General features: G+C 41.3%; 1 protein-coding gene across 1 annotated transcript in view; it reads right to left on the reverse strand.

The window, feature by feature from the left end:
- Window positions 1–558: 558 nt before the first annotated feature.
- The window catches only part of LOC126474073 (proton-coupled amino acid transporter-like protein CG1139), a 206044-nt gene continuing 182583 nt past the window's right edge, over window positions 559–24019 (reverse strand). Inside the window, exons 8-10 of the mRNA XM_050101482.1 lie at window positions 22375–22550; window positions 15251–15420; window positions 559–2305 (exon numbers count right to left, since the gene is read on the reverse strand). Coding sequence (XP_049957439.1) covers window positions 2076–2305; window positions 15251–15420; window positions 22375–22550 — 576 coding nt within the window. The 3' untranslated portion in view covers window positions 559–2075. The remainder of the gene's footprint in view (window positions 2306–15250; window positions 15421–22374; window positions 22551–24019) is intronic.

Below are 24019 nucleotides of genomic sequence, written 5' to 3' on the forward strand. Positions count from 1 at the left end.
CTTAGTTCCAGATACAGTACAGTTTACACAGAGTCTGAAAGACTGCTTGATAGGCAACTCCTACTCTACAGATAAATACCTTAACAGGGACTGTTAGACCAGCTTAAGTCAAACACTTGGTCAACAGACAAGTTAGGTATTTTGTGTATGACAAATTAACAGAAAAGGGCATAACTATGTTTCATTCTGACAGTGTACTAATTCTGTAAATATTATCAGTTCCAGTTTATTGTAATGTATTAACATATTTTGACAATCTTCTGACAAATGATCAAAGAAGTATTATATTCAAATGTTTTACGTTTTTTATGTTATACTTTCTGACTTCTTCCACACCCACGAGAATCATCTCATTTTTGGGTCTATGGCACTAAAACTGAATCTAATCTAATCCAAATCATATAGTTGTGAAAGGAAATTTGTTATGTCATTCAGAATTTGTTGTTTCTTACGTAATGTAGCCCAGAACGTAGTAAGATTTTTGAAAGAAATATGCAACACAGAAACGCATTGCAGGCTGTTCTATCAGCAAGATACAGTACAGCACAAAAACAGAAATTGGACACTAAAACTATAAACAGATTTTATTATATATTCTAACATTACAATATTTCTTTATCACAATAAATATTACAATTGTGTCTTTTTCATAAGACAAAATATTAATATCTCAAGAAAATGAAATAAATAATATTTGGTAACATCTTTGGGACATAAATCTATAGGAGTAGTTCTGGTAAAGAATGGCTAATAATAAATACATAACAATCTTCACGAAATATTTCAAGCAAAAGCTTTAAAAATAACTAAAAAATATAATAATAATAATATCTGCGTTTTAAAGCCATATTCATGGATATTTTATTTCTATGAGGAGTGTGATGTGTTGTTCAGTTTATAATTATTTCAAGAAAAAAGTTGAAAGCTTATACCAAGACAATCCCAGCAGAGAAAAACTACTTTCAAAGAAAATACGTCGTAATGGTCGGAACATAATATGTGGAATACTTCTACACATGGTCAGGAGCAGTTTATTGCCTACCTATTGGGAAAATCTTGCTTCTCAGAATGTTTTAGCCATCAGTGGAAATATTCACTGCACTGCTGTACAAAGATATTTATAATAAACTGATTCCTACATGATCGTTTCTCTTACAATATTTTCTTTCTTCTGATTCGTTATCGTTGTAAAACTAAAAAAGCAAACAGTACCCCAAAAAAATCTTATAGTACGCACATGGGCAAGAAACTGAAACTGCGTTCTCATTTTGCAGGGTTCCGATCTAGAAAGAGTTCGATTGAAACTGTAAGTTGTTAAAGACACAAGATGAGCTTTCGGAAATGAATCTCATATCCGTCTGGCCTCTTCTCTCTCCACCTGTCTCTGTTTATATATCTGTCTCTCCTTCTCTCTCTCTCTCTCTCTCTCTCTCTCTCTGACAATGTGTCTATTTCTATTTACTTATACTTCACCAGTGTGTTTTCCACTCTGTCATGTGCGTGTTTTTCTTTTTGTGCTAAGCATATAAGGAAAAAAATCTAAGCTCTTGCCACATTACGAATATATGGGAAATTTCTACATACAGCTTACCTCAAATTGTACAAAAGATTATATATGCTGTTGGGGTGGAACAAGGCACAAGGTTGTCACACACCTCTCTCTAGATTGTATCACTTTAAACAGTACAGCCAAAAGCAGTACAAGGGATGGTCTATTAGTTCTGCGAGATGCCGACACCGAGCTTCGTAATGGTTCCGCATAAAGGCCTCTCTCATCATTCCACATGGTGTCTACATACATGAGTGGATTTCCTAGAGACGTCATTAATTTTCCAGGGCTCTCTTTTACATGTTTCTATGACAAAGAAGCAAATGGTTAGGAATACAGTGGTCTTATAAGGAACTGCAGATAACATGACGACGGCTGAATTGCTCGTCTCGCTGTGTGCACGAGGGACGTTTGGCAGTGGCCACACAGTGGCTACGAGAAGACCAGGAGGTCCCTGGATCGCCGTTTCAATCAGTGGGCAGCCCTCGCCACAGCCCACCGACACGGTGGAGCAGAGTGGTTAGTGCTACGAGCCGAACGCCTCGATGATCTCGAGGATGCTGGTGTAGGACCCGGAGACGAGGGCGGCGAGCGAGAGGATGATGATGAGCGAGTCCTTGGCGATCAGCCAGCGGCTGGGCCAGCAGGTGGCCATCTCGATGGCCGCTGGACACAGCAGGCCCAGCGTGGAGAAGCACACAGCCCCCACCAGCGACACCACCGGCCCCAGCTCCGGTACCGCCGCCGCCACGCCCACTGCAAGCAGTCAGCAGACCAACATTTGTCACACACGCACTCCTCCCTCTTCTCCACAACTACTCCACACATGTGTTTGCAAGTATTTTACACCTCCTCTTCCTTCCTGGAAAAGACTTCCGATTTTTGAACAGGTTTTCGTATGACTACAAAAACAGTTTGTTCCGAATAAAGTGTTTCTTTCTGTAACGTAAAAAAATAGTAAGTGAAAAATGTGACAAGTGAGGTAAAAGGCAGTTCATCATTGTAGGAATAAGTAATAACAAATTGAGACCAAATGAAAGACACAGTTCTAACAGTCGCACCAGAGTACAGTGTACTCCCCTCTGGCAAAAGAAGGATATTGTTGATACGTCACATTCTGAGACCTCAAGGGATCACCAGTTTAGTATTGGAGGGAAGTTTGGGGGGTAAAAATCGTAGAGGGAGACCGAGAGATGTAGATCCAGAAGGATGCAGGTTGCACTAGTTACTCGGATATGAAGAGGCTTGCACAGGATACACTAGTACGGAGAGCTGCATTATACCAGTCTTCGGACTGAAGACTGCAACAGCAACAGCATTGGTGAGTTCTTCTATATACTAAGACATATTTAATGAATTTCTTGTTTCTCAGAAACTATTGGTACCAATTTAAAGGCTCCGCCCCCCTCCCCCCCCCCCCCCCATCCCACCCCTATCAGAATTCATATCAAAATGGGCACGTGATGTAAGATTAAAACTCAATCTATTCAAAACGTTACAGGTTTTGGTTGGTATTCTAGGCTCATTATCCCGAAATACCAGGAATCCCTACTATAGAGGGTGAAAAGTACTTAAACCGACAAACTGTGAGAGGTTGTTGGATATATCAAAACAAATATTTTTCCCTAATGTCATTTTTTCCTATGAGGAGTAATTAAACAGGTATAGGAAGATTTCTCTGGCGGCAAATTAATTAAATCAACAAACACTTTTCCATTTTTTTATAACCAAGACACAACACATTAACACAACCCAATTTCAATTACAGTAGATTTTCAAAAATGCCTCCATTAACACGTAAACAGAGGTTACACCGTCGGATCATGTTCTGTCTGACACGGGCAAAAACCCCAGGAGTATCCTGAATTGTTCCTGCTGCTGCTACTATCCGGGCAACCAGATCCTCTTCTGATGCAACAGGAGTTGCGTAAACAAGGCTGCGCATGTCTACCCACACAAAAAAAGTCCAGAGGGGACATATCTGGGGATCGAGCAGGCCATGGTACAGGACCACCTCTGCCAATCCACGTTTCTGGGAACCGTCGGTCCAAGAATCGACGCACACGACGACTGAAATGTGCCGGCGTCCCGTTATGTTGGAACCACATGCGTTGTCTTGTAGGGAGCGGGACGTCTTCCAGCAATTCTGGCAATCCTCTGACGAGAAAATTGTAATAGTGCCTTCCTTTTAATGGCCTAGGTAGCAGATACGGCCCAATTTAACAGTCCCGAACTACACCGACCCACATATTCACGAAGAACCGCACTTCATGAGCGCTAGTAACTCTGACATGTGGGTTATCCGCACTCCAAACATGCGAATTGTGCTTGTTGAAGACTCCATTACGCCCGAACGTCGCTTCATCGGTAAAAAACACAGAGGATGGAAATGTAGGATGCATCTCACATTGTTCCAGGTACCACTGCGTAAACTGTGCTCTGGGCGGATAATCAGCTGGTTCCAGATTGTGGACACGCTGTAAGTGAAATGGACGTAACAATTGCTCTCGAAGGACTGTTCTGGAATTCGTTTGATTTGTCCCCATGATACGTGCAATTGCGCGAGTGCTGATTGAAGGATCCCGCTCCACATGCTGCAAGACAGCTTCCTCAAACTGCAGCGTTTTTACCGTGCGACGGCGTCCCTGTCTAGGTAATCTGCTCAATGAAGCGGTCTCTTGGAGATGTTGGTACACAGCAGCAAAGGTCGTATGATGTGGGGTACGGCGATTAGGATGTAGTACGCACCAACCATATCAGTGTACTCACTCCAGATGTATCGCTCCATTAGTAAACAAAGACAATGCACTACTACACTGGTGGACAGCAGTTGCCTACAACTGAAGAGCGTAATACGCCTTCCAACAACTGAATATCGTAATGCGGCCTGTAACAACTGAAGAGCGTAATACGGCCTCCACCGGTTTAAATAATCCTCATAGAAAAAAATGACATTAGGGAAAAATATTTGTTTTGAAGTCCCCTACAGCCTCCCAGAGTTTGTCGGTTTAAATACTTTTCACCCTGTATATAATTCTAAACGGGACAAATATCAGCCTCTATCCCTCAGCAAATATCGTAGGTGAATTAATAGCTGGAAAGTTACACTGTGCTGAGCACACAGCTGCGATATCCATCTCTTCGCGCACGACGAAGGTATATAAAGGGCTAGCCACCTGACCTGAAAAAGAAAGTTGTGCAGACGCTTATGCATCTGTTTACTCTCCGCAGCGATGTTATGGCGCAAAGTCGTTCTCGGGAAAAGTCGCTGGGGGAACAGGGGCTGAACGCCTAATAGGTTGACACAATCGTTAATAAACGCTTTAAGAGATTTAATAAAGTTGCTAGTTCCCTGTCAAGAAAATGTTGAAACTGAAAAAAATATGTGTTAGTACATATTAGATATTTCACTGTGTTAGTTGCCACCAATGTACAAAGTCATATTAACATATAATTGACAAAGATTTGGTTGCGCTGTAGATGCTGTCAGTGGATGCAGAGACATAGGCTACTGTCAACCATTGGCTTCCAAGCAACGTTTTATTTACGGATGAAGCTGACTTGACGCACTATGATATTTTTCATTTTCGTGATACACATTCTTGGACTAATTTTCACGACTCTCCACATCACAAGGATTTCTCATTGATTGCTTTTAGGTGTACTGAGTGATCGTCTAATGGGGCTAGATGGAAGGATGTATCTTCCAGGACTGTTTGAGAATGCTCCCCTTTGTTGGAGAACGTGCAACAGCATAATGGAGCACCGGCATTTTGCTGATGTTGAAAGACGACAGTTAATGTGCCAATATGATTCAAAGTGGGAGCAGGGCCTGTTCCTTGCCCTTCAACCTCACCTGACTTTTCTGTGGACACTTAATCCCCGTTAGAAGGGAAGTGAAGAGGAAAGCTTACTTTACAATTACATTTCTACTAACTAGGACCATACTGCACTCAATGGCGGCTCTTACGTTCCCAGTTTTCTCTCTCACCGTATACTTTGGGCTGTATCATTGTTAATCTTACCCATATATATATATATATATATATATATATGATTCTTTTTGTTACACCGTGTATCAAAAAGAATCATCCAGTTCATAAAAGTCGTAATTCTTATGTTATTAGAGATATGTAAGTGAGCAACGTACTATTGGAAAGAACAAAGCATTGCTGCCTCTGGATGACGGGGTACTGGGTTCGATTCCCGGCCGAGTTGGGGATTTTTCTCTGCCCGGGGACTGGGTGTTTGTGTTGTCCTCATCATTTCATCAACATCTTTCGTGACGGTAGGTAGATTGGATTGGATAAAAAATTGGACTCCGTAAAAATACTGTGCGTCCACTTCAGTTCTACTAAAACTGGTTCGGGACAACAGAAAGTGTTTAATATTCTACGTTTTGCGCAGTGCGGGTCAGTAATAACGGTTCAGCGTCACTTTCGTACTAGTTATGGTGTGGATCCTCCTACAGCACAGAGCATTAACTGAAGGCATGAACAATTCTGAGAAACAGGTTGTTTGTGTAAAGGCAAATCGCCGGGCCGTCCCCGAGTGCCTGACACAGACGTCGAACGCATCCGCCATAGTTTCACAAAGTTTCCGTGGAAATCCGTTCGCCGTGCAGCTCGACAGCTCAACATGCCCTCGATGTCCGTCTGGTGTGTATTGCGTCGACGTTTACACATGAAACCATACAAAACTCAGGTACTGAAAAGTATTCCTGAAGGTGACAAACAACAACGTGTGGAGTTCTGTAACTTCGATCTTCGCAAGATGGAGGATGATAGTTTCCTTCTACGCTTATAGTGACGAGGCAACATTCCACTTGAATGTAAAGGTGAAATGACATAATGTGAGAATATGGAGAACAGAACAACCTCATGAAGTTGAACAACATGAGAGGAACTCTCCAAAATTAAATGTGTTTTGTCCATTTTCACGGGAAAATGTGTATGGTCCATTTTTATTTGCCACGAACACTGTTGCAGGAAGCACATATCTCTACATGCTTGAGAACTTCCTTTTCCCACAGTTGGAGACTAATTCAAACGACTTAGATTACGAACAGAATGGGGCACCGACACACTAGCATCTGGAAATGCGGGAATTTTTAAATCAAAGGATTACTGAACGGTGGATCGGTCACACTGGACCAAATGATTCATCCTTAAGTTACTGGCCTCCAAGGTCACCGGACCTGACTGTATGTGATTATTTCTTGTGGGGGTTTATAGAAGAATTGATTCCGTACTTCTGGATTTCCGGAACGGTTTTGACACTGTACCATAGAAGCAGTAGTGAAATTGCGTGCTTGTGGAATATCGTCTCAGTTACGCCACTCGATTCGTGATTTCCTGTCAGAGAGGTCACAGCTCTTAATAACTGACGGAAAGTCATCGAGTAACACAGAAGTCATTTCTCGCGTTCCCCAAGGTAGTGTTATAGGTCCTCTGCTGTTCCTTATCTATACAAACGATTTGGAAGACAATCTGATCAATCGTATTAGGTTGTTTCCATATGACGCTGTCGTTTATCGACTAATAAAGTCATCAGAAGATCAAAACAAAGTGCAGAACGATTTAGAAAAAAATATCCGTATGGTGCGAAAATTTGCAATTGATCCTAAATAACGAAAAGTATGAGGTCATCCACATGACTTCTAAAAGTAATTCGTTAAACGTCGGCTATATGATAAATCAGTCTAATCTAAAGGCCGTAAATTCAACTAAATACCTAGGAACTACAATTGCGAACAACGTAAATCGGAAGGAACACATAGAAAATGTTGTGGGGAAGGCTAACCAAAGACTTCGTTTTATTTGTAGGACACGTAGAAAATGTAATAGGTCCACTAAGGAGACTGCCTACACTACGCTTGTCCGTCCTCTTTTAGAGTACTGCTGCGCCGTGTGCGATCCCTACCAGATATAATTGACGGAGTACATCGAAAAAGTTCAATGAATGGCAGTACTCTCTGTATATCGTGAAATAAGGGATAAAGTGTAACTGAAATGATACAGGATTTGGGATGGGCATCATTAAAACAAAGGCCTTTTTTTGTTGCGGCGGAATCATCTCACGAAATTCCTATTACCAAGTTTCTCCTCCGAATGCGAAAATATTTTGTTGACGCCGACCTATATAGGGAGAAACAGCCACCATGATAAAATAAGTGAAATTAGAGCTGGTACGGAAAGATATAGGTGTTCGTTCTTCCCGCGCGCTATACGAGATTGGAATAATAGAGAATTGTGAAGGTGGGTCGATGAACCCTTTGCCAGGCACTTGAATGTGATTTTCAGGCTATCCATGTAGCTGTAGATGTAGAAGACTCTGTTTATGTCCTTCACTTACCAACAACAATGAATGAACAGAGATATCGCATAGCAGCAGCTGTGGAAGCTGTAACTCAAAGACATGCTCAAGCAGTGTGGGAACAATTTGAATACCGCATTAACATATCCCGTGCATCTCAAAGGGGGCATATTGAACACTTATGAAAAGGTATGAACAAAATACTTTTTGAGATGCCCGTTCACCAAAAAACAAATTATTTCATTGTAAATTTTTATTAATTTCAGAAATATAGACGTGCCAAATCGGATGATCATTTGATATATATATATATATATATATATATATATATATATATATATATATATATATATATATATATATGAGAAATGTGCGCTAATGGGGACGACTTCTAAGATGAGCAGATGACATACACCGTCCACCCAAAAAGTTCCAAGCCTATAAGCGACTTCAGCGGAGTAACTCTGGTCGCAGCTTGAACTTCCAAGTGGACACAAAAGATTTGTATGTGACTAGTCAGTTGTGAGCAGGCAGTGTTAAGTAGTGAAAGTGAGGCCATAATGCATCAGTTTTTGTGTCACAAATCGCAATGATGCAACATCTCTAAATTAAGTACTGAGTACGCTCGCCAGAATGTTCTGAACGAGAGGAAAGAGTGTGCAACGTTTTTAGCGCTCATCTTGTCTCCCGAACAAAACCAACGACGCCTGGACGGCTGCCGGACATTTCTTTTCTGGAAAAAAAATCATCCCGGTGACGAGACTTGGTGTTATCAATTCAAACCTGCCACAAAACGACAAAATGCAGAAACTGGCGACATAACCGACATTCAAGCCAATGTGACGCTTGAGCTGAACAACATTTGCCGACCGAAGTGGGCGAGCGGTTCTAGGCGCTACAGTCTGGAACCGCGCGAGCGCTATGATCGCAGGTTCGAATCTTGCCTCGGGCATGGATGTGTGTGATGTCCTTAGGTTAGTTAGGTTTAAGTAGTTCTAAGTTCTAGGGGACTGATGACCTCAGAAGTTAAGACCCATAAAGCTCAGAGCCATTTGAACCATTTTTTTAACAACATTTAAAAAATGTATTTTTACAGACGACTTCATATTGTTGTTTGAGCGTTCTGTGCGTTGTACTCAAGTGGGAAGAGATTGTGTAGAATATCTAAAAATTAAAACCACTGTTTTAACTTTTCTACAGTTTCTATTAACCCAGTGTCGAAACGTTTTGGACTAATGGGGATAGCCCTCATGGTCGAATGGGACATGTGACACCTCCCTTGGCTGCGACAGAATATTTTTCGTTTACTTTCGCAGTTTTATAGTCATTCTACTTCTCAGGAACTCTTTATGGTCAGTTAGGCACTGAGTTGAGGAATTTTATCTCTTCCGCCGTCCCATTTTCAGTTGTTTTAAAATAAATTAAAACAGAAGAGGAAGATGTAATTTGTCTCTTCCTGGTAAATGTTGACCTGAGAGGAAGGTAAGTGGGGTGTGCTAATGTATTCTGTTACAGGTTAACTCAACAACTGGGGAGTCTCAAAACGCATTGACGTTGGTTACATTACTTAATATTCTACTCAGTTATTCTGCTATGTTTGTTTTCATCTCCAACAGTTGTTGTTGTTGTTGTGGTCTTCAGTCTTGAGATTGGTTTGATGCAGCTCTCCATGCTACTCTATCCTGTGCAAGCTTCTTCATCTCCCAGTACCTACTGCAGCCTACGTCCTTCTGAATCAGCATAGTGTATTCATCTATTGGCCTCCCTCTACGATTTTTACCCTCCACGCTGCCCTCCAATACTAAATTGGTGATCTCAGAACATGTCCTACCAACCGATCCCCTCTTCTACTCAAGTTGTGCCACAGGCCCATCTTCTCCCCAGTTCTATTCAACACCTCCTCATTAGTTATGTGATCTACCAATCTAATCTTCAGCATTCTTCTGTAGCACCGCATTTCGAAAGCTTCTATTCTCTTCTTGTCTAAACTATTTATTGTCCACGTTTCATTTCCATACATGGCTACACTCCATGTTGTTGTTGTGGTCTTCAGTCCTGAGACTGGTTTGATGCAGCTCTCCATGCTACTCTACCCTGTGCAAGCTTCTTCATCTCCCAGTACTTACTGCAACCTACATCCATCTGAATCTGCTTAGTGTATTCATCTCTTGGTCTCCCTCTACGATTTTTACCCTCCACGCTGCCCTCCAATGCTAAATTTGTGATCCCTTGATGCCTCAAAACATGTCCTACCAACCGATCCCTTCTTCTTGTCAAGTTGTGCCACAAACTTCTCTTCTCCCCAATCCTATTCAATACCTCCTCATTAGTTACGTGATCTACCCACCTTATCTTCAGCATTCTTCTGTAGCACCACATTTCGAAAGCTTCTATTCTCTTCTTGTCCAAACTAGTTATCGTCCATGTTTCACTTCCATACAAATACTTTCAGAAACGACTTCCTGACACTTAAATCTATACTCGATGTTAACAAATTTCTCTTCTTCAGAAACGATTTCCTTGCCATTGCCAGTCTACATTTTATATCCTCTCTACTTCGACCATCATCAGTTATTTTACTCCCTAAATAGCAAAACTCCTTTACTACTTTAAGTGTCTCATATCCAAATCTAATTCCCTCAGGATCACCCGATTTAATTTGACTACATTCCATTATCCTCGTTTTGCATTAGTTGATGTTCATCTTGTATCCTCCTTTCAAGACACTGTCCATTCCGTTCAACTGCTCTTCCAAGTCCTTTGCTGTCTCTGACAGAATTACAATGTCATCGGCGAACCTCAAAGTTTTTACTTCTTCTCCATGAATTTTAATACCTACTCCGAATTTTTCTTTTGTTTCCTTTACTGCTTGCTCAATATACAGATTGAATAACATCGGGGAGAGGCTACAACCCTGTCTCACTCCTTTCCCAACCACTGCTTCCCTTTCATGCCCCTCGACTCTTATAACTGCCATCTGGTTTCTGTACAAATTGTAAATAGCCTTTCGCTCCCTGTATTTTACCCCTGCCACCTTCAGAATTTGAAAGAGAGTATTCCAGATAACATTGTCAAAAGCTTTCTCTAAGTCTACAAATGCTAGAAACGTAGGTCTGCCTTTTCTTAATCTTTCTTCTAAGATAAGTCGTAAGGTTAGTATTGCCTCACGTGTTCCAACATTTCTACGGAATCCAAACTGATCTTCCCCGAGGTCCGCTTCTACCAGTTTTTCCATTTGTCTGTAAAGAATTCGCGTTAGTATTTTGCAGCTCTGACTTATTAAACTGATAGTTCGGTAATTTTAACATCTGTCAACACCTGCTTTCTTTGGGATTTGAATTATTATATTCTTCTTGAAGTCTGAGGGTATTTCGCCTGTCTCATACATCTTGCTCACCAGACGGTAGAGTTTTGTCAGGACTGGCTCTCCCAAGGCCATCAGTAGTTCTAATGGAATGTTGTCTACTCCCGGCTCCTTGTTTCGACTCAGGTCTTTCAGTGCTCTGTCAAACTCTTCACGCAGTATCTTATCTCCCATTTCGTCTTCATCTACCTCCTCTTCCATTTCCATAATATTGTCCTCAAGTACATCGCCCTTGAATAGGCCCTCTATATACTCCTTCCACCTTTCTTCTTTCCCTTCTTTGCTTGTAACTGGGTTTCCATTTGAGCTCTTGATATTCATACAAGTGGTTCTCTTTTCTCCAAAGATCTCTTTAATTTTCATGTAAGCAGTATCTATCTTACCCCTAGTGAGATAAGCCTCTGCATCCTTACATTTGTCCTCTGACCATCCCTGCTTAGCCATTTTGCACTTCCTGTCTATCTCATTTCTGAGACGTTTGTATTCCTTTTTGCCTGCTTCTTTTACTGCATTTTTATATTTTCTCCTTTCATCAATTAAATTCAATATACCTTCTGTTACCCAAGGATTTCTACTAGCCCTCGTCTTTTTACCTACTTGATCCTCTGCTGCCTTCACTATTTCATCCCTCAAAGCTACCCATTCCTCTTCTACTGTATTTCTTTCCCACATTCCTGTCAGTAGTTCCCGAATGTTCTCCCTGAGACTCTCAACAACCTCTGGTTCTGTCAGTTTATCCAGGTCCCATCTACTTAAATTCCCACCTTTCTTCAGTTTTAATCTACAGTCTTGAACCAAGTGTTAGCTATGATTAAGTTATGCTCTGCGCAAAATTCTACCAGGCGGCTTCCTCTTTCATTTCTTACCCCCAATCCATATTCACCTACTATGTTTCCTTCTCTCCCTTTTCCTACTCTCGAATTCCAGTCACCCATGACTATTAAAGTTTCGTCTCCCTTCACTACCTGAATAATTTCTTTTATCTCATCATACATTTCATCAATTTCTTCATCATCTGTAGAGCTAGTTGGCATATAAACTTATACTAATGTCGTAGGCGTGGGATTCGTGTCTATCTTGGCCACAATAATGCGTTCACTATGCTGTTTGTAGTAGCTTAGCCGTACTCCTATTTTTTTTTTTATTCATTTTTAAACCTACTCCTGCATTACCCCTATTTGATTTTGTATTTATAACCCTGTATTCACCTGTCCAAAAGTCTTGTTCCTCCTGCCACCGAACTTCACTAATTCCCATTATATCTAACTTTAACCTATCTATTTCCGTTTTTAAATTTTCTAACCTACCTGCCCGATTAAGGGATCTGACATTCCAAGCTCCGATACGTGTAACGCCAGTTTTCTTTCTCCTGATAACGACGTCCTCTTGAGTAGTCCCCGCCCGGAGATCCGAATGGGGGACTATTGTACCTCCGAAATATTTTACCCAAGAGGACGCCATCATCATTTAATCATACAGTAAAGCTGCATGCCCTCGGGAAAAATGACGGCTGTAGTACCCCTTGCTTTCAGCCGTTCGCAGTACCAGAACACCAGGGCCATTTTGGTTAGTGTTACAAGGCTATATCAGTCAATCATCCAGACTGTCGCCCCTGCAACTACTGAAAAGGCTGCTGCCCCTCTTCAGGAACCACACGTTTTTCTGGCCTCTCAACAGATACCCCTCCGTTGTGGTTGCACCTACGGTACTGCTATCTGTATCGTTGAGGCACGCAAGCCTCCCCACCAACGGTAAGGTCCATGGTTCATGGGGGCAAGTCTCCACAGTGTTTTTCATCAGATACATTTCTCTTCTGTTTATAAACCGTCTTCTGCCGTAATTAGTGTTTTCGCCTTTTTATTTTACGTTTATGTTAATACGAAAGAAGCAGAAAGAGAATTGTCCAAAGCAGAATGAAAATATTTTTCCACCAGTCCCCTTGAAGATGATACGTGAATCGTCAGCTTGCTTATGATAAAATTTGCGTTGGTAAAGAGAATTGTGATGGAAGCTTGTGTCTATACTTACTTAATCATCTATTGATATTAAAGTGTTTCCCTTGCACTGTAGTATTCAAAATGGTTCAAATGGCTCTGAGCACTATTGGACTTAACATCTGAGGTCATCAGTCCCCTAGAACTTAGAACTACTTAATCCTAACTAACCTAAGGACATTACACACATCCATGCCCGAAGCAGGCTTCGAACCTGTGACGGTAGCGGTCGCGTGGTTCCAGGCTGAAGCGCCTAGAACCGCTCGGCCACTACGGGCGGCTTGTAATATTCAGCACAATTTCAATATCCCCACCAACGGCCGGTTTCGACATCTCCTCAGCGGCACTGCAGATCGCAGTTAACAATTAATACCTGGGACATTGTAACGAAGCAGGGTTGCCCACTGCTATCTTGTTTTGGTTTTAGGCTACACTCCTTCAGTAACTTAGTTAAGCAACGTTTTTCTTTTTTTTCATTTCATTACACAGATTCCGACTACAGATTCTGTGGCCTTCAGCTTCATAGCACAGAATTCAGAATTAGTTTAAATAAAATTCCTCTAGTAAAATCTATTATTTCAGTACATTCTAATGTCTAGTCTGAATGTATTGAGCTAATTAGTTTTATTGGAAATGCATCCTATTAAAAGTTATGAACAACGACGTATATTGTGCCATACATATTAAGTAAAATTCGAGTGAGCTAACAGATCAAATTCAAAATTTCACTGATTCCAGCAAAATGTTCAGGTTAATTTAAATTAACCTAAAGTCTATTAGTTAAATAGATGTCAAGACTTGAAATCTGTAGCCTGTGTGACTTTCAGTGCCAATTGTGACCAAACTACTGAATAATTCCGAGGTCTGTTTTGATACTTTTGCTACCTATATTTTTCTACGTAAAATGACTCCAGTCTCAACTTTGTAAGTGCATTAATTAAGAATTAAGTAAATTTGAATAAGTAAAAATTATTGTTCAAGAGGGCTGCCATAGTTATAGAATTCCCACTGCGGATGCATAAGCTAGTTCTGCGTATTCAAATTGATGCAGCTCACTCATGTTATTTAAGTAATAAAACGCAATAGTTAACTTCAAAACCTATTAGAAAGGATCATTTTAACCCTGGGAAATTATAATCTATAATATATTAACAGAAATAGTCAAATATTCAAGCACTCGTCTCTATAAGGTCCGAGCTGGTGCAGTTCTCGGTTAGTTCTCGGTTAGATTCTCATGGAGCAAAGTGCGGCAAGTCGGTGCCGGAATGAGATGTGATAATACATGAAACAGAAGCTTAACTTTTCCGGTCGGTACCAAAAAAGTGTAATTGTATTCGGCTTTGAACATTTAACGCGTATTGAGAACATTGTTAAAGACTGGAAGTTTTTGACCTACCTAATAAGACGATTATTAAGTTTAAGAGGCCTGGTCACTTGAATATTGTGTGTGTGAGTGATAACAAATAAATCGCATTGTGGCTGTCATAAGTGTTCAACAATGAATACGATCTTGACTTTTGATTTTGGGAAACATAATCTAGGATCCTGGCTTCTTAACTGCAGTGTGATTTAGGTGAGACGGACGCAGCTACCGAGAAGACAATATTGAATAAGCAAAGCAAGGTAGGTCAACAACACTGCACACTATCTACTGGGTGAGGAAATGTTTCACTACATCCGGTTGTGACGTGAACTTTAAGTGGCACTAATACAAGGATTCAGCCCGGCACGTTACAACATGTGTGTGATACTACGGGGCCAGCCTGTCAGTCATGATTATGTTAGTACAGTCTGTTGCATGAGCTGCTATCGATTAAAGGGTTCTGGCTATTGGATTTCGACCCTGGACTGTACCTGGACTTCCTTGTCCTTTTTATTAGCTTTCGTTCAGTCTTCTATTCTCAATGAACTCGGCTTTGTTCACGGATTACGCATTCGAATCGGGGGCGGACAGTGTTCAGCTGCCGGAGCAGAGCCCAGCTGTCAGGGCGTCACCTTGCGGACCTGCCAGCAGGTACCCACACTCACCTGTGAGCAGGACGACACAGACGCGCAGAGTGTACTCGAAGCGGTTCCAGCGCTTCTGCGACACGCGGTCGCCCACCATCTTCAGCACGATCTCCGTGGCCACGTGGAACTGCAGCGGGTACGTGAACATGATGGCCAGCCCGATCAGGATCTTCACCGCCTGGCCCAGTCTGCAACACGCCACTCGTTTCAGAACGCGCCAGCAGCGTCGTCGGGATCGTCACACAATGCTATTGGAATGAGATTTTCACTCTGCAGCGGAGTGTGCGCTGATATGAAACTTCCTGGCAGATTAAAACTGTGTGCCGGACCGAGACTCGAACTCGGGACCTTTGCCTTTCGCGGGCAAGTGCTCTACCAACTGAGCTACCCAAGCACGACTCACGCCCCGTCCTCACAGCTTAACTTCTGCCAGTACCTCGTCTCCTACCATCCAATCTTAACAGAAGCTCTTCTGCGAAACGTGCAGAACTAGCACTCCTGAAAGAAAGGATATTGCGGAGACATGGCTTAGCCACAACCTAGGGGATGTTTCCAGAATGAGATTTTCACTCTGCAGCGGACTGTGTGCTGATATGAAACTTCCTGGCAGATTAAAAGTGTGTGCCGGACCGAGACTCGAACTCGGGACCTTTGCCCTTCGCGGGCAAGTGCTCTACCAACTGAGCTACCCAAGCGCGACTCACGCCCCGTCCCTCTTTCAGGAGTGCTACTTCTGCAAGTTACGCCGAAGAGCTTCTGTTAAGATTGGAAGCTAGGTGACGAGGTACTGGCAGAATTAAAGCTGTGAGGACGGGGCGTGAGTCGTGCTTGGGTAGCTCAGTTGGTAGAGCACTTGCCCGCGAAAGGCAAAGGTCCCGAGTTCGAGTCTCGGTCCGGCACACTGATTTAATCTGCCATAAAGTTTCAATGCTATTGGAATCCACTGGTTACGTTCTCCGGCCTGTTGTGATAAATGCGTGACCTCATGTCCGCCACAGACAGGGAAGTTGGAAAGAATTGTATTAGAGGCAAGTAAATAGTAGCATTTGTCACCCCATTCCACCATGATTGCAGCTATGCTCGTCGTAACACGGACTCTACGAGACAATGAAAGTATTTGCGTTTTTAAACTACGCCTTCCGAATAAAATAATGTACTTCTCTTTTCTATTCTTTACTCCAACACGTTTCGACACTTACGTATCACATTCGTGGTTGGTTTTCTATTTCATGTCTAAAAACTATGACATCTGCTCAGCTGAAACTACATTTAGAAAAAGATCAAGGAAAAACATGTGATAGCATTTTCAGAATCTCCATCTACATCCATACTCCGCAAGCCACCTGACGCTGTGTGACGGAGGATACCTTGAGTACCTCTAACGGTTCTCCCTTCTATTCCAGTCTCGTATTGTTCGTGGAAAGAAGGATTGTCAGTATGCCTCTGTGTGGTCTCTAATCTCTCTGATTTTATCCTCATGGTCTCTTCGCGAGATATACGTAGGAGGGAGCAATATACTACTTGACCCTCGGTGAAGGTATGTTCTCGAAACTTCAACAAAAGCCCGTACCGAGCTACTGAGCGTCTCTCCTGCAGAGTCGTCCACTGGAGTTTATCTATCATCTACGTAACGCTTTCGCGATTACTAAATGATCCTGTAACTAAGCGCGCTGCTCTCCGTTGGATCTTCCCTATCTCTTCTATCAACCCTATCTGGTGTGGATCCCACACTGCTGAGCAGTATTCAAGCAGTGGGCGAACAAGCGTACTGTAACCTACTTCCTTTGTTTTCGGATTGCATTTCCTTAGGATTCTTCCAATGAATCTCAGTCTGGCGTCTGCTTTACCGACGATCAACTTTATATGATCATTCCATTTTAAATCACTCCTAATGCGTACTCCCAGATAATTTATGGAATTAACTGCTTCCAGTTGGTGACCTGCTATATTGTAACTAAATGATAAGGGATCTTTCTTTCTATGTATTCGCAGCACATTACACTTGTCTACGTTGATATTCAATTGCCATTCCCTGCACCATGCGTCAATTCACTGCAGATTCTCCTGCACTTCAGTACACTTTTCCATTGTTACAACCTCTCGATACACCACAGCATCATCCGCAAAAAGCCTCAGTGAACTTCCGATGTCATCCACAAGGTCATTTATGTATATTGTGAATAGCAAAGGTCCTATGACACTCCCCTGCGGCACACCTGAAATCACTCTTACTTCGGAAGACTTCTCTCCATTGAGAATGACATGCTGCGTTCTGTTATCTAGGAACTCTTCAATCCAATCACGCAATTGGTCTGATAGTCCATATGCTCTTACTTTATTCATTAAACGACTGTGGGGAACTGTATCGAACGCCTTGCGGAAGTCAAGAAACACAGAATCTACCTGGGAACCCGTGTCTATGGCCCTGTGAGTCTCGTGGACGAATAGCGCGAGCTGGGTTTCACACGATCGTCTTCTTCGAAACCCATGCTGATTCCTACAGAGTAGAACTTATGAAGCTGAAGGTGACTAGTCAAAAAATTGCACATGTTAAAATTCTTAGACCTAAAATAGAAAACCAATCACGAAATTCGTATAATATTTTCTACAGAAATGAAACAAGACTCACTAATGGTGATACATAGCTGTCGAAACAAGTTTAGGTAATGAACAGAAAAAAGAAATACGTAGTGCTTTGCAGCGGCGAATTTTTTTAAAGAAATTAATTTAATTCGCAAACACAGAGGAAAATAAACGTCAACAGCTGCTTTGAGCTATAGCAAGATGGCTATTAAAGGCACTGGGGACCTAGCATGACTCTTGACCATCCAACTGAATAATCCACAGGAAGATCGGAAGAAAACAAAAAAAGTAGCATGTGACACAGTAGGCCTCTGAGCTACTGTGAGGAGCTAATGTACACAACAATAGGCGTGAGCCACAAGAAAGCTTATCAACTTAGATTTTCAAATCTGGGATTTATTACTCAGCCTTTTCAGTTCTGTCGGAAGCTTACAGAAAATAAAAGCCACAGAATAGTGCAGGTCTTTCCATACAGACGTAAATGAAATGTTGTCAAAATGCGAATTGTTTTTCCATCTAGTGTGCACTGAGTGAATGTTGCAGGATCTTTTTGATTATATAACAAATGGCTTCAAATGGCCCTGAGCACTATGTGACCTAACTTTTGAGGTCATCAGTCCCCTAGAACGTAGAACTACTTAAATTAACTAACCTAAGGACATCACACACATCCATGCCCGAGGCAGGATTCGAACCTGCGACCGTAGTGGTCGCGCGGTTCCAGACTGCAGCGCCTAGAGCCGCTCGGCCACTTCAGCCGGCGATTATATAACAGTTTAACCACAAACTTCGTGAGAGAGTATGTATACACGGAGTGTGAATTTATAATACCGAAATCATTGAACAAGGGCTCTTCACCAAATTCTTTGAACTGACAACACCGGCCGTTTTGACTTTACTTTTTTGGAGTAAGAATATTGTTTGTCAGTGTACATAGTTACTCCAACTATGGTTCCATGGGACATAACAGAGTGAAAGTATAGAAACCAAACAAGATTTCGCCTTTGGTTAGTAAACAGAGTTGTCCCAGCAATATGATGTTACGGTATATAATAGAGTGAAAATAAAACACGCACCGCAAATATTGCAGAAATGGAAAGTGCTGTTGACGTGTGGTTTTCACAGAATAAATTGGTAGACAGGACCTCGTATTGTAAGCCAATGAACAGAGTGTACTAGTACTTAGAAAGCGTATTTATTGTGTAAATATACTTTTATAAATGAAACAATGCCTATTGACACTAACGAACTAAAAGTAGAGTAAATTAGAGTTCGTTGCGAGTCGTTTATGAGAGACCATATTCTAAAAAGTTTCCACACCAATAATCGTTTGTGCCATTCAACCCGAGCAGTTGCTAGGTACGATGCTGTCATGTTTGCTGTGTGCGTGTACGTTCTTTAGTTGCACTGCGATTTGCTAGTCAGTTAGTGTGTAGCTGTGCAAGCAGTAGGTCGTGAATGGACGATGGGATTTACCAATGCAAAAAGCCGACATGCTCATGGTGTATCAAGAACGCAGTTCGTTCTTGTACAGTGCATGCGGCAAGATATGCCAATAAACGTCAACTATCTCCGCGATTATTTAACAATCTCTTCAACCAGTTACGTGAAAGTAGTAGTGCAACAAGCAGACAACGTAACAGAATGGAACGAGCTATGACGGAAGAGTGCGAAATTAGTGTTCTTGCTGCTGTTGCAGCTGATCCGCGCGTTAGCTCCCGCGCAATCGCACGAGGGAGTGGCATGAATCAGGCCAGTGTCCTGCGCATTTTCCATCCACATAGGTTCCATCCCTATCACACCTCTCTCCATCAAGAGCAACATGGAAACGATTCTGAGAATCGTATTAACTTCTGTACATGGGTGTTAAGACAGGATACTCCAGATGTATCATGCGTCTTGTTTATTGATGAAGCCAGGTTTACCAATTATGGCCAGGTAAACCACCGAAACACGACTACTGGTCTGCTGACAATTCCCGTTGGCTTCGTCAGGGGAAACGTCAGAATCCGTGGAGTGTAGACGAATAGTGTGGGATAGGGAACCCTCAACTCGTAGGACCGTCTTTCATAGGCGGAACACTGAAAGCGCACGAGTATCGCAGCCTCTTAACAGACCATATTCCACGGATGCTAGAAGACGTTCCTCTGCAGACTAGGAGAATGACGGCTGTCCAGTCCATAGTGGACGGAGTACTACAGCATGTTTTCACGAATTATTTACAAATCGCTGGATTCGACATAGAGGTGCTGTACCTTGGCCGGCCCGTACCCCGGATTTGAGGCCTGTAGACTTTTCCTATGGAGAAAGCTGAAAGACGCTATCTGTAAGGGCATAGTAACTACACCCGATGATGTGCGACGACGTATTACTGGGGCCTGCTCAGACATCTCCACTGAATTGTTAGCATATTTGCAGCAGTCTTTGCGTATCAGACTGAAAGCATGTATTTTCGCTGCCGATGATCAGTCGGAACACAATCTGTGATGCTCAGTTGTCTCGTTACTGATCAGAATCCACATAATTAATGTACACACTTGTTGTTTAATATGCGCTATCCCAGGTATTGTACAAGTGTCGGTGTGGGAACTTTTCCAAATACTGTTTCTCATACACGCCTGTCACTAAAATCCTGCAACAAACACCACTGATACTTAAATTTACCCTACTTTTAGTCTATTAATGTCAATAGACGTAGTGCCCTTCAAAAAAGTCTATGTTTACACAAGAAATACACTTTCTAAGTATTATTATAATCTGTTGATTGACTAGCAATACGAGTCCCTGACTATCAATCCATGCTGTGCAAACTGCACATCATAGCACTTTCTAAGTCTTAAGTGATTCACCCTGCATAAACTAAACAAGCTACCACAGTCGGTGGAAGATATTCTAATAGAGAATATAGCAGTTTTGAGTTTCTGCACAAGATTATGAATGTAGTATTACCAAGAGGGCTTTTCATCTATCTTTAGTTCTAAGTACTCTTCAAATTCACTTACTATTTAATCATATAGAGTCAATAAAATTTCGTTTCTACATGAGCCCCTCGTCAGAAAGTACATACGCTTTGTTTATTGCAATTGAGCGTCATTCATTTTTCTGTAAGTCATGTGTTAAGGAGGGATCTTGATGAAATTGACCAAAAATGTCAACTTCCGATTTATTTTTTATTTGTTAGTACATCTCATGGACAATAATTTTCCAAAGTTTCAACGTTGAAATCACATCCGAAGTGCCTGAAAATTACTTAAAAGTGTGACGCGGCCTCCCTGCCACGCCCACGTTTTGAAGCAACACTTCAATACCAGCTCAGTGAACAACGATTCTGTGTATTACTTTCAACCAAACGTGTGCGGGATACATCTAGAAGACTGTCAAACCCACTTACAGGTTTCCGGCATCTCCTGCACTTCTCAAAAAGTGTGTTCATCGTAAAACCCAAAATCCAAATGAGTCTCTAAATTCAGTCATATGGAAACGATGCCCTAAAAACATATTTGCATCTGCTACAGCTGTCAGAATTGCAACTTATGATGCAGTTATTGTATTTAATGATGGAAACGTCGGGAAGATGAAGGTATTAGAAAGAGTGGGCTTCAAGATAGGAAATTTTACCCAAGACATACTGAGAAAAATAGATCTACAGCGCATCTCTGCAGCTGGAAAGTCAGTTGAAGACCTGGTAAAGGAAAGCAGACAGACAACAAGAAACCTGAAGAGAATCCTTGATGGGAAGGATGGCTCAGAGTACAAATGTGGTGCCTTCTGAAGAAGTGACATAAGGAAAAAGTTAGGTTGAACTTTAAACTGCGTTTCCTGAAAAGTTCGTTTTTTAAAGTTTAGGTACCTTTTCCTCAGATTCTATGAATGCTAGAATTATGAAATTTTGTACACATATTTCTGTAAATCTAATAAACATTGTCTCAAGAGCAAATTTTGAAATGCTGATTGCAAGCTGAAATATGGGGCAAAGTGCTTGGATTTTGCACGAATTTAAAATTGTACTTGTGCAATTATAATTAAAAATTATGAAAATTCTCCTATTTGATCTATTCCAAAAACCTCTTGAGAGAAGCGTATAACATGTAAAGAGATAAGACAGAGAAATGTTCGTAGAAATCTCTTGAATACTTTCTGAGAAAAAGGAACACATTATTTTTTTAAAATAAAACTTCAGATTTCATTTAAAAAAGTTGAATATATATAATCAAAGGATATTATATGTAAATGTGTTACTTTCATGTAAAGCGTGGTACAAAATTTCATTGCCATATCTCCGAAACTGTGGATTTGGTTCATTTTTGAAAAAGTGTGTGTTTTTCATCAACGTCCCCCCCTTAATGTTATCTATTGTCCTATAAACTACGCCATTTGTATTACACTCGATTATTGAAGTTTTGTAACACGTGTCATTTTAGTAATACATAATATACATATATTAAGAAAAGCAAAGGGCGCATAACAGGTAACTGTGGCAACTCAACTTCGCAGCATCCCAGTTCAGACTAAACAATACAGCTAAATAATACGTCTGCATGAGACGAAGATATACTAACGGCTCTTGGGGGAGGTTGAGGGTGACGCTGCCTAAGGTATGTTCACCGTAGGCGAGGTAGCCGAAGAAGCCGATGAAGGCGTACAGCAAGATGACGATGGTCATGGCGATGGTGAGAACGCCTCGGCAGCCCAGGAAGTGCTGTGGGTGTTTCATCGTGTTCTCCACCGGCATCACCTGCAACCGCACCAGAGCGCTGTCAATCTCTTCGTCGTGTGCTGAAGTGCCGAGAACAGCAGCAAGCCCTGACTCTCACAATACAATAACTCAACCTTAGTGACGGTGAAATATTACCAAGTTTCGTTTGAATATTTTGGAGAAGCTGTCACCATCAGGCAAACGAAGTTCACAGATATTAATTTTCTAAAGTTATATTCCCTGTTATTCGACCGCGGATGTTTGTTCAACTTTATAAATGGGTCCTTCGGAGAACCCCATCACTCACGATACTTTGTTAACTCGATTAAATTGTTAGTAATACAACACATTTCGAGCTATGACCTCATCATCAAGCAAAAATATGACACTAAAAAAACTTCTAAAATGAATACACATAGGTCATAATGTAGTAATTTTCCATCTTCGTTTTTGTTTCCAAAAATTATACATTTTTTGCAGAAATTGCAACATGTGGCCATTTTTCAAATATATTTACTTGTTCTTAAAATTTGGCAGAAGCCAAAACAAGATTTATAACACTTCTAGATTAAGAATAATACTTCGTCAATCTTCACTGTGGTACACTCTTTGAAATACTGAAGTTATCATAGATGGACAGATGGAATACACGAAGTATCAGCTTATCTACAGTTTGCACGGCGCCCAAATTATAGATCTAATAATAAAAAATGACATGAGAGAGAATCGGTAAGTTGAGAAAAGTGTGTGACATTGTTGTAGCCTGTCCCAAAGTGCATAAAACAAATATAAAAAACACAGAGGAATTTGAAAATAGAGTTAAAGTTGAGGGAAAAATAACGAAAATTTTACTGACGAGATTATAATGCTTCCACAGGTGACAAAAGACTTAGAAGAGCAGTTCAACGGAATGTAAAGTAGCTTCATAACTATTTACAAAACGAACATCAATAAAAATAAAAGAAAGATAATGAAGTACAGCCGAATTAAATCAAATAATGCAGAGGGATTTCTTGAGAGAGGTCAAGCTCGGAATACAGTAAACACGTTGAATTGGAAGTAGGTTGCATCAGTTATGCAGAAAAGAGGAGGCTTACACTGAATAGCGTACCGCAGAGGCTGCACCAAACCAGTCTTTAGGCCAAAGCCTACAACAACAACAACAAAAGAAAACCTTAATCTATGTTTAAACCAATAACTGAAATAAACAGGCTCACGACATTTTATTTTAATTTTAGTCTGTGGAGCTTCAGTTCATTTTTAAACTCGCGCTCTTTAACTGTCACTACCATTAACTCACTAGCTAGGTAAAAAAGTGATTCTATTGGTGCATACGTAGCCCAAATGTGTGGCAAAGTCAAATAAACTCGTGAATGGTGTGAACGCCATTGCCGTTACAGATACTGAATATTCATGAGCGACGCGTTTCGTAAATGAGCAAGTACGTCGTGAACCTGTTCGTGGTTGGATAACTAGGTATCTACAGGAAAGATTATCGTGTACATTTG

The sequence above is a fragment of the Schistocerca serialis genome, chromosome 4, assembly GCF_023864345.2.
Source record: "Schistocerca serialis cubense isolate TAMUIC-IGC-003099 chromosome 4, iqSchSeri2.2, whole genome shotgun sequence".
NCBI classification, from domain to species: Eukaryota; Metazoa; Arthropoda; class Insecta; order Orthoptera; family Acrididae; genus Schistocerca; species Schistocerca serialis.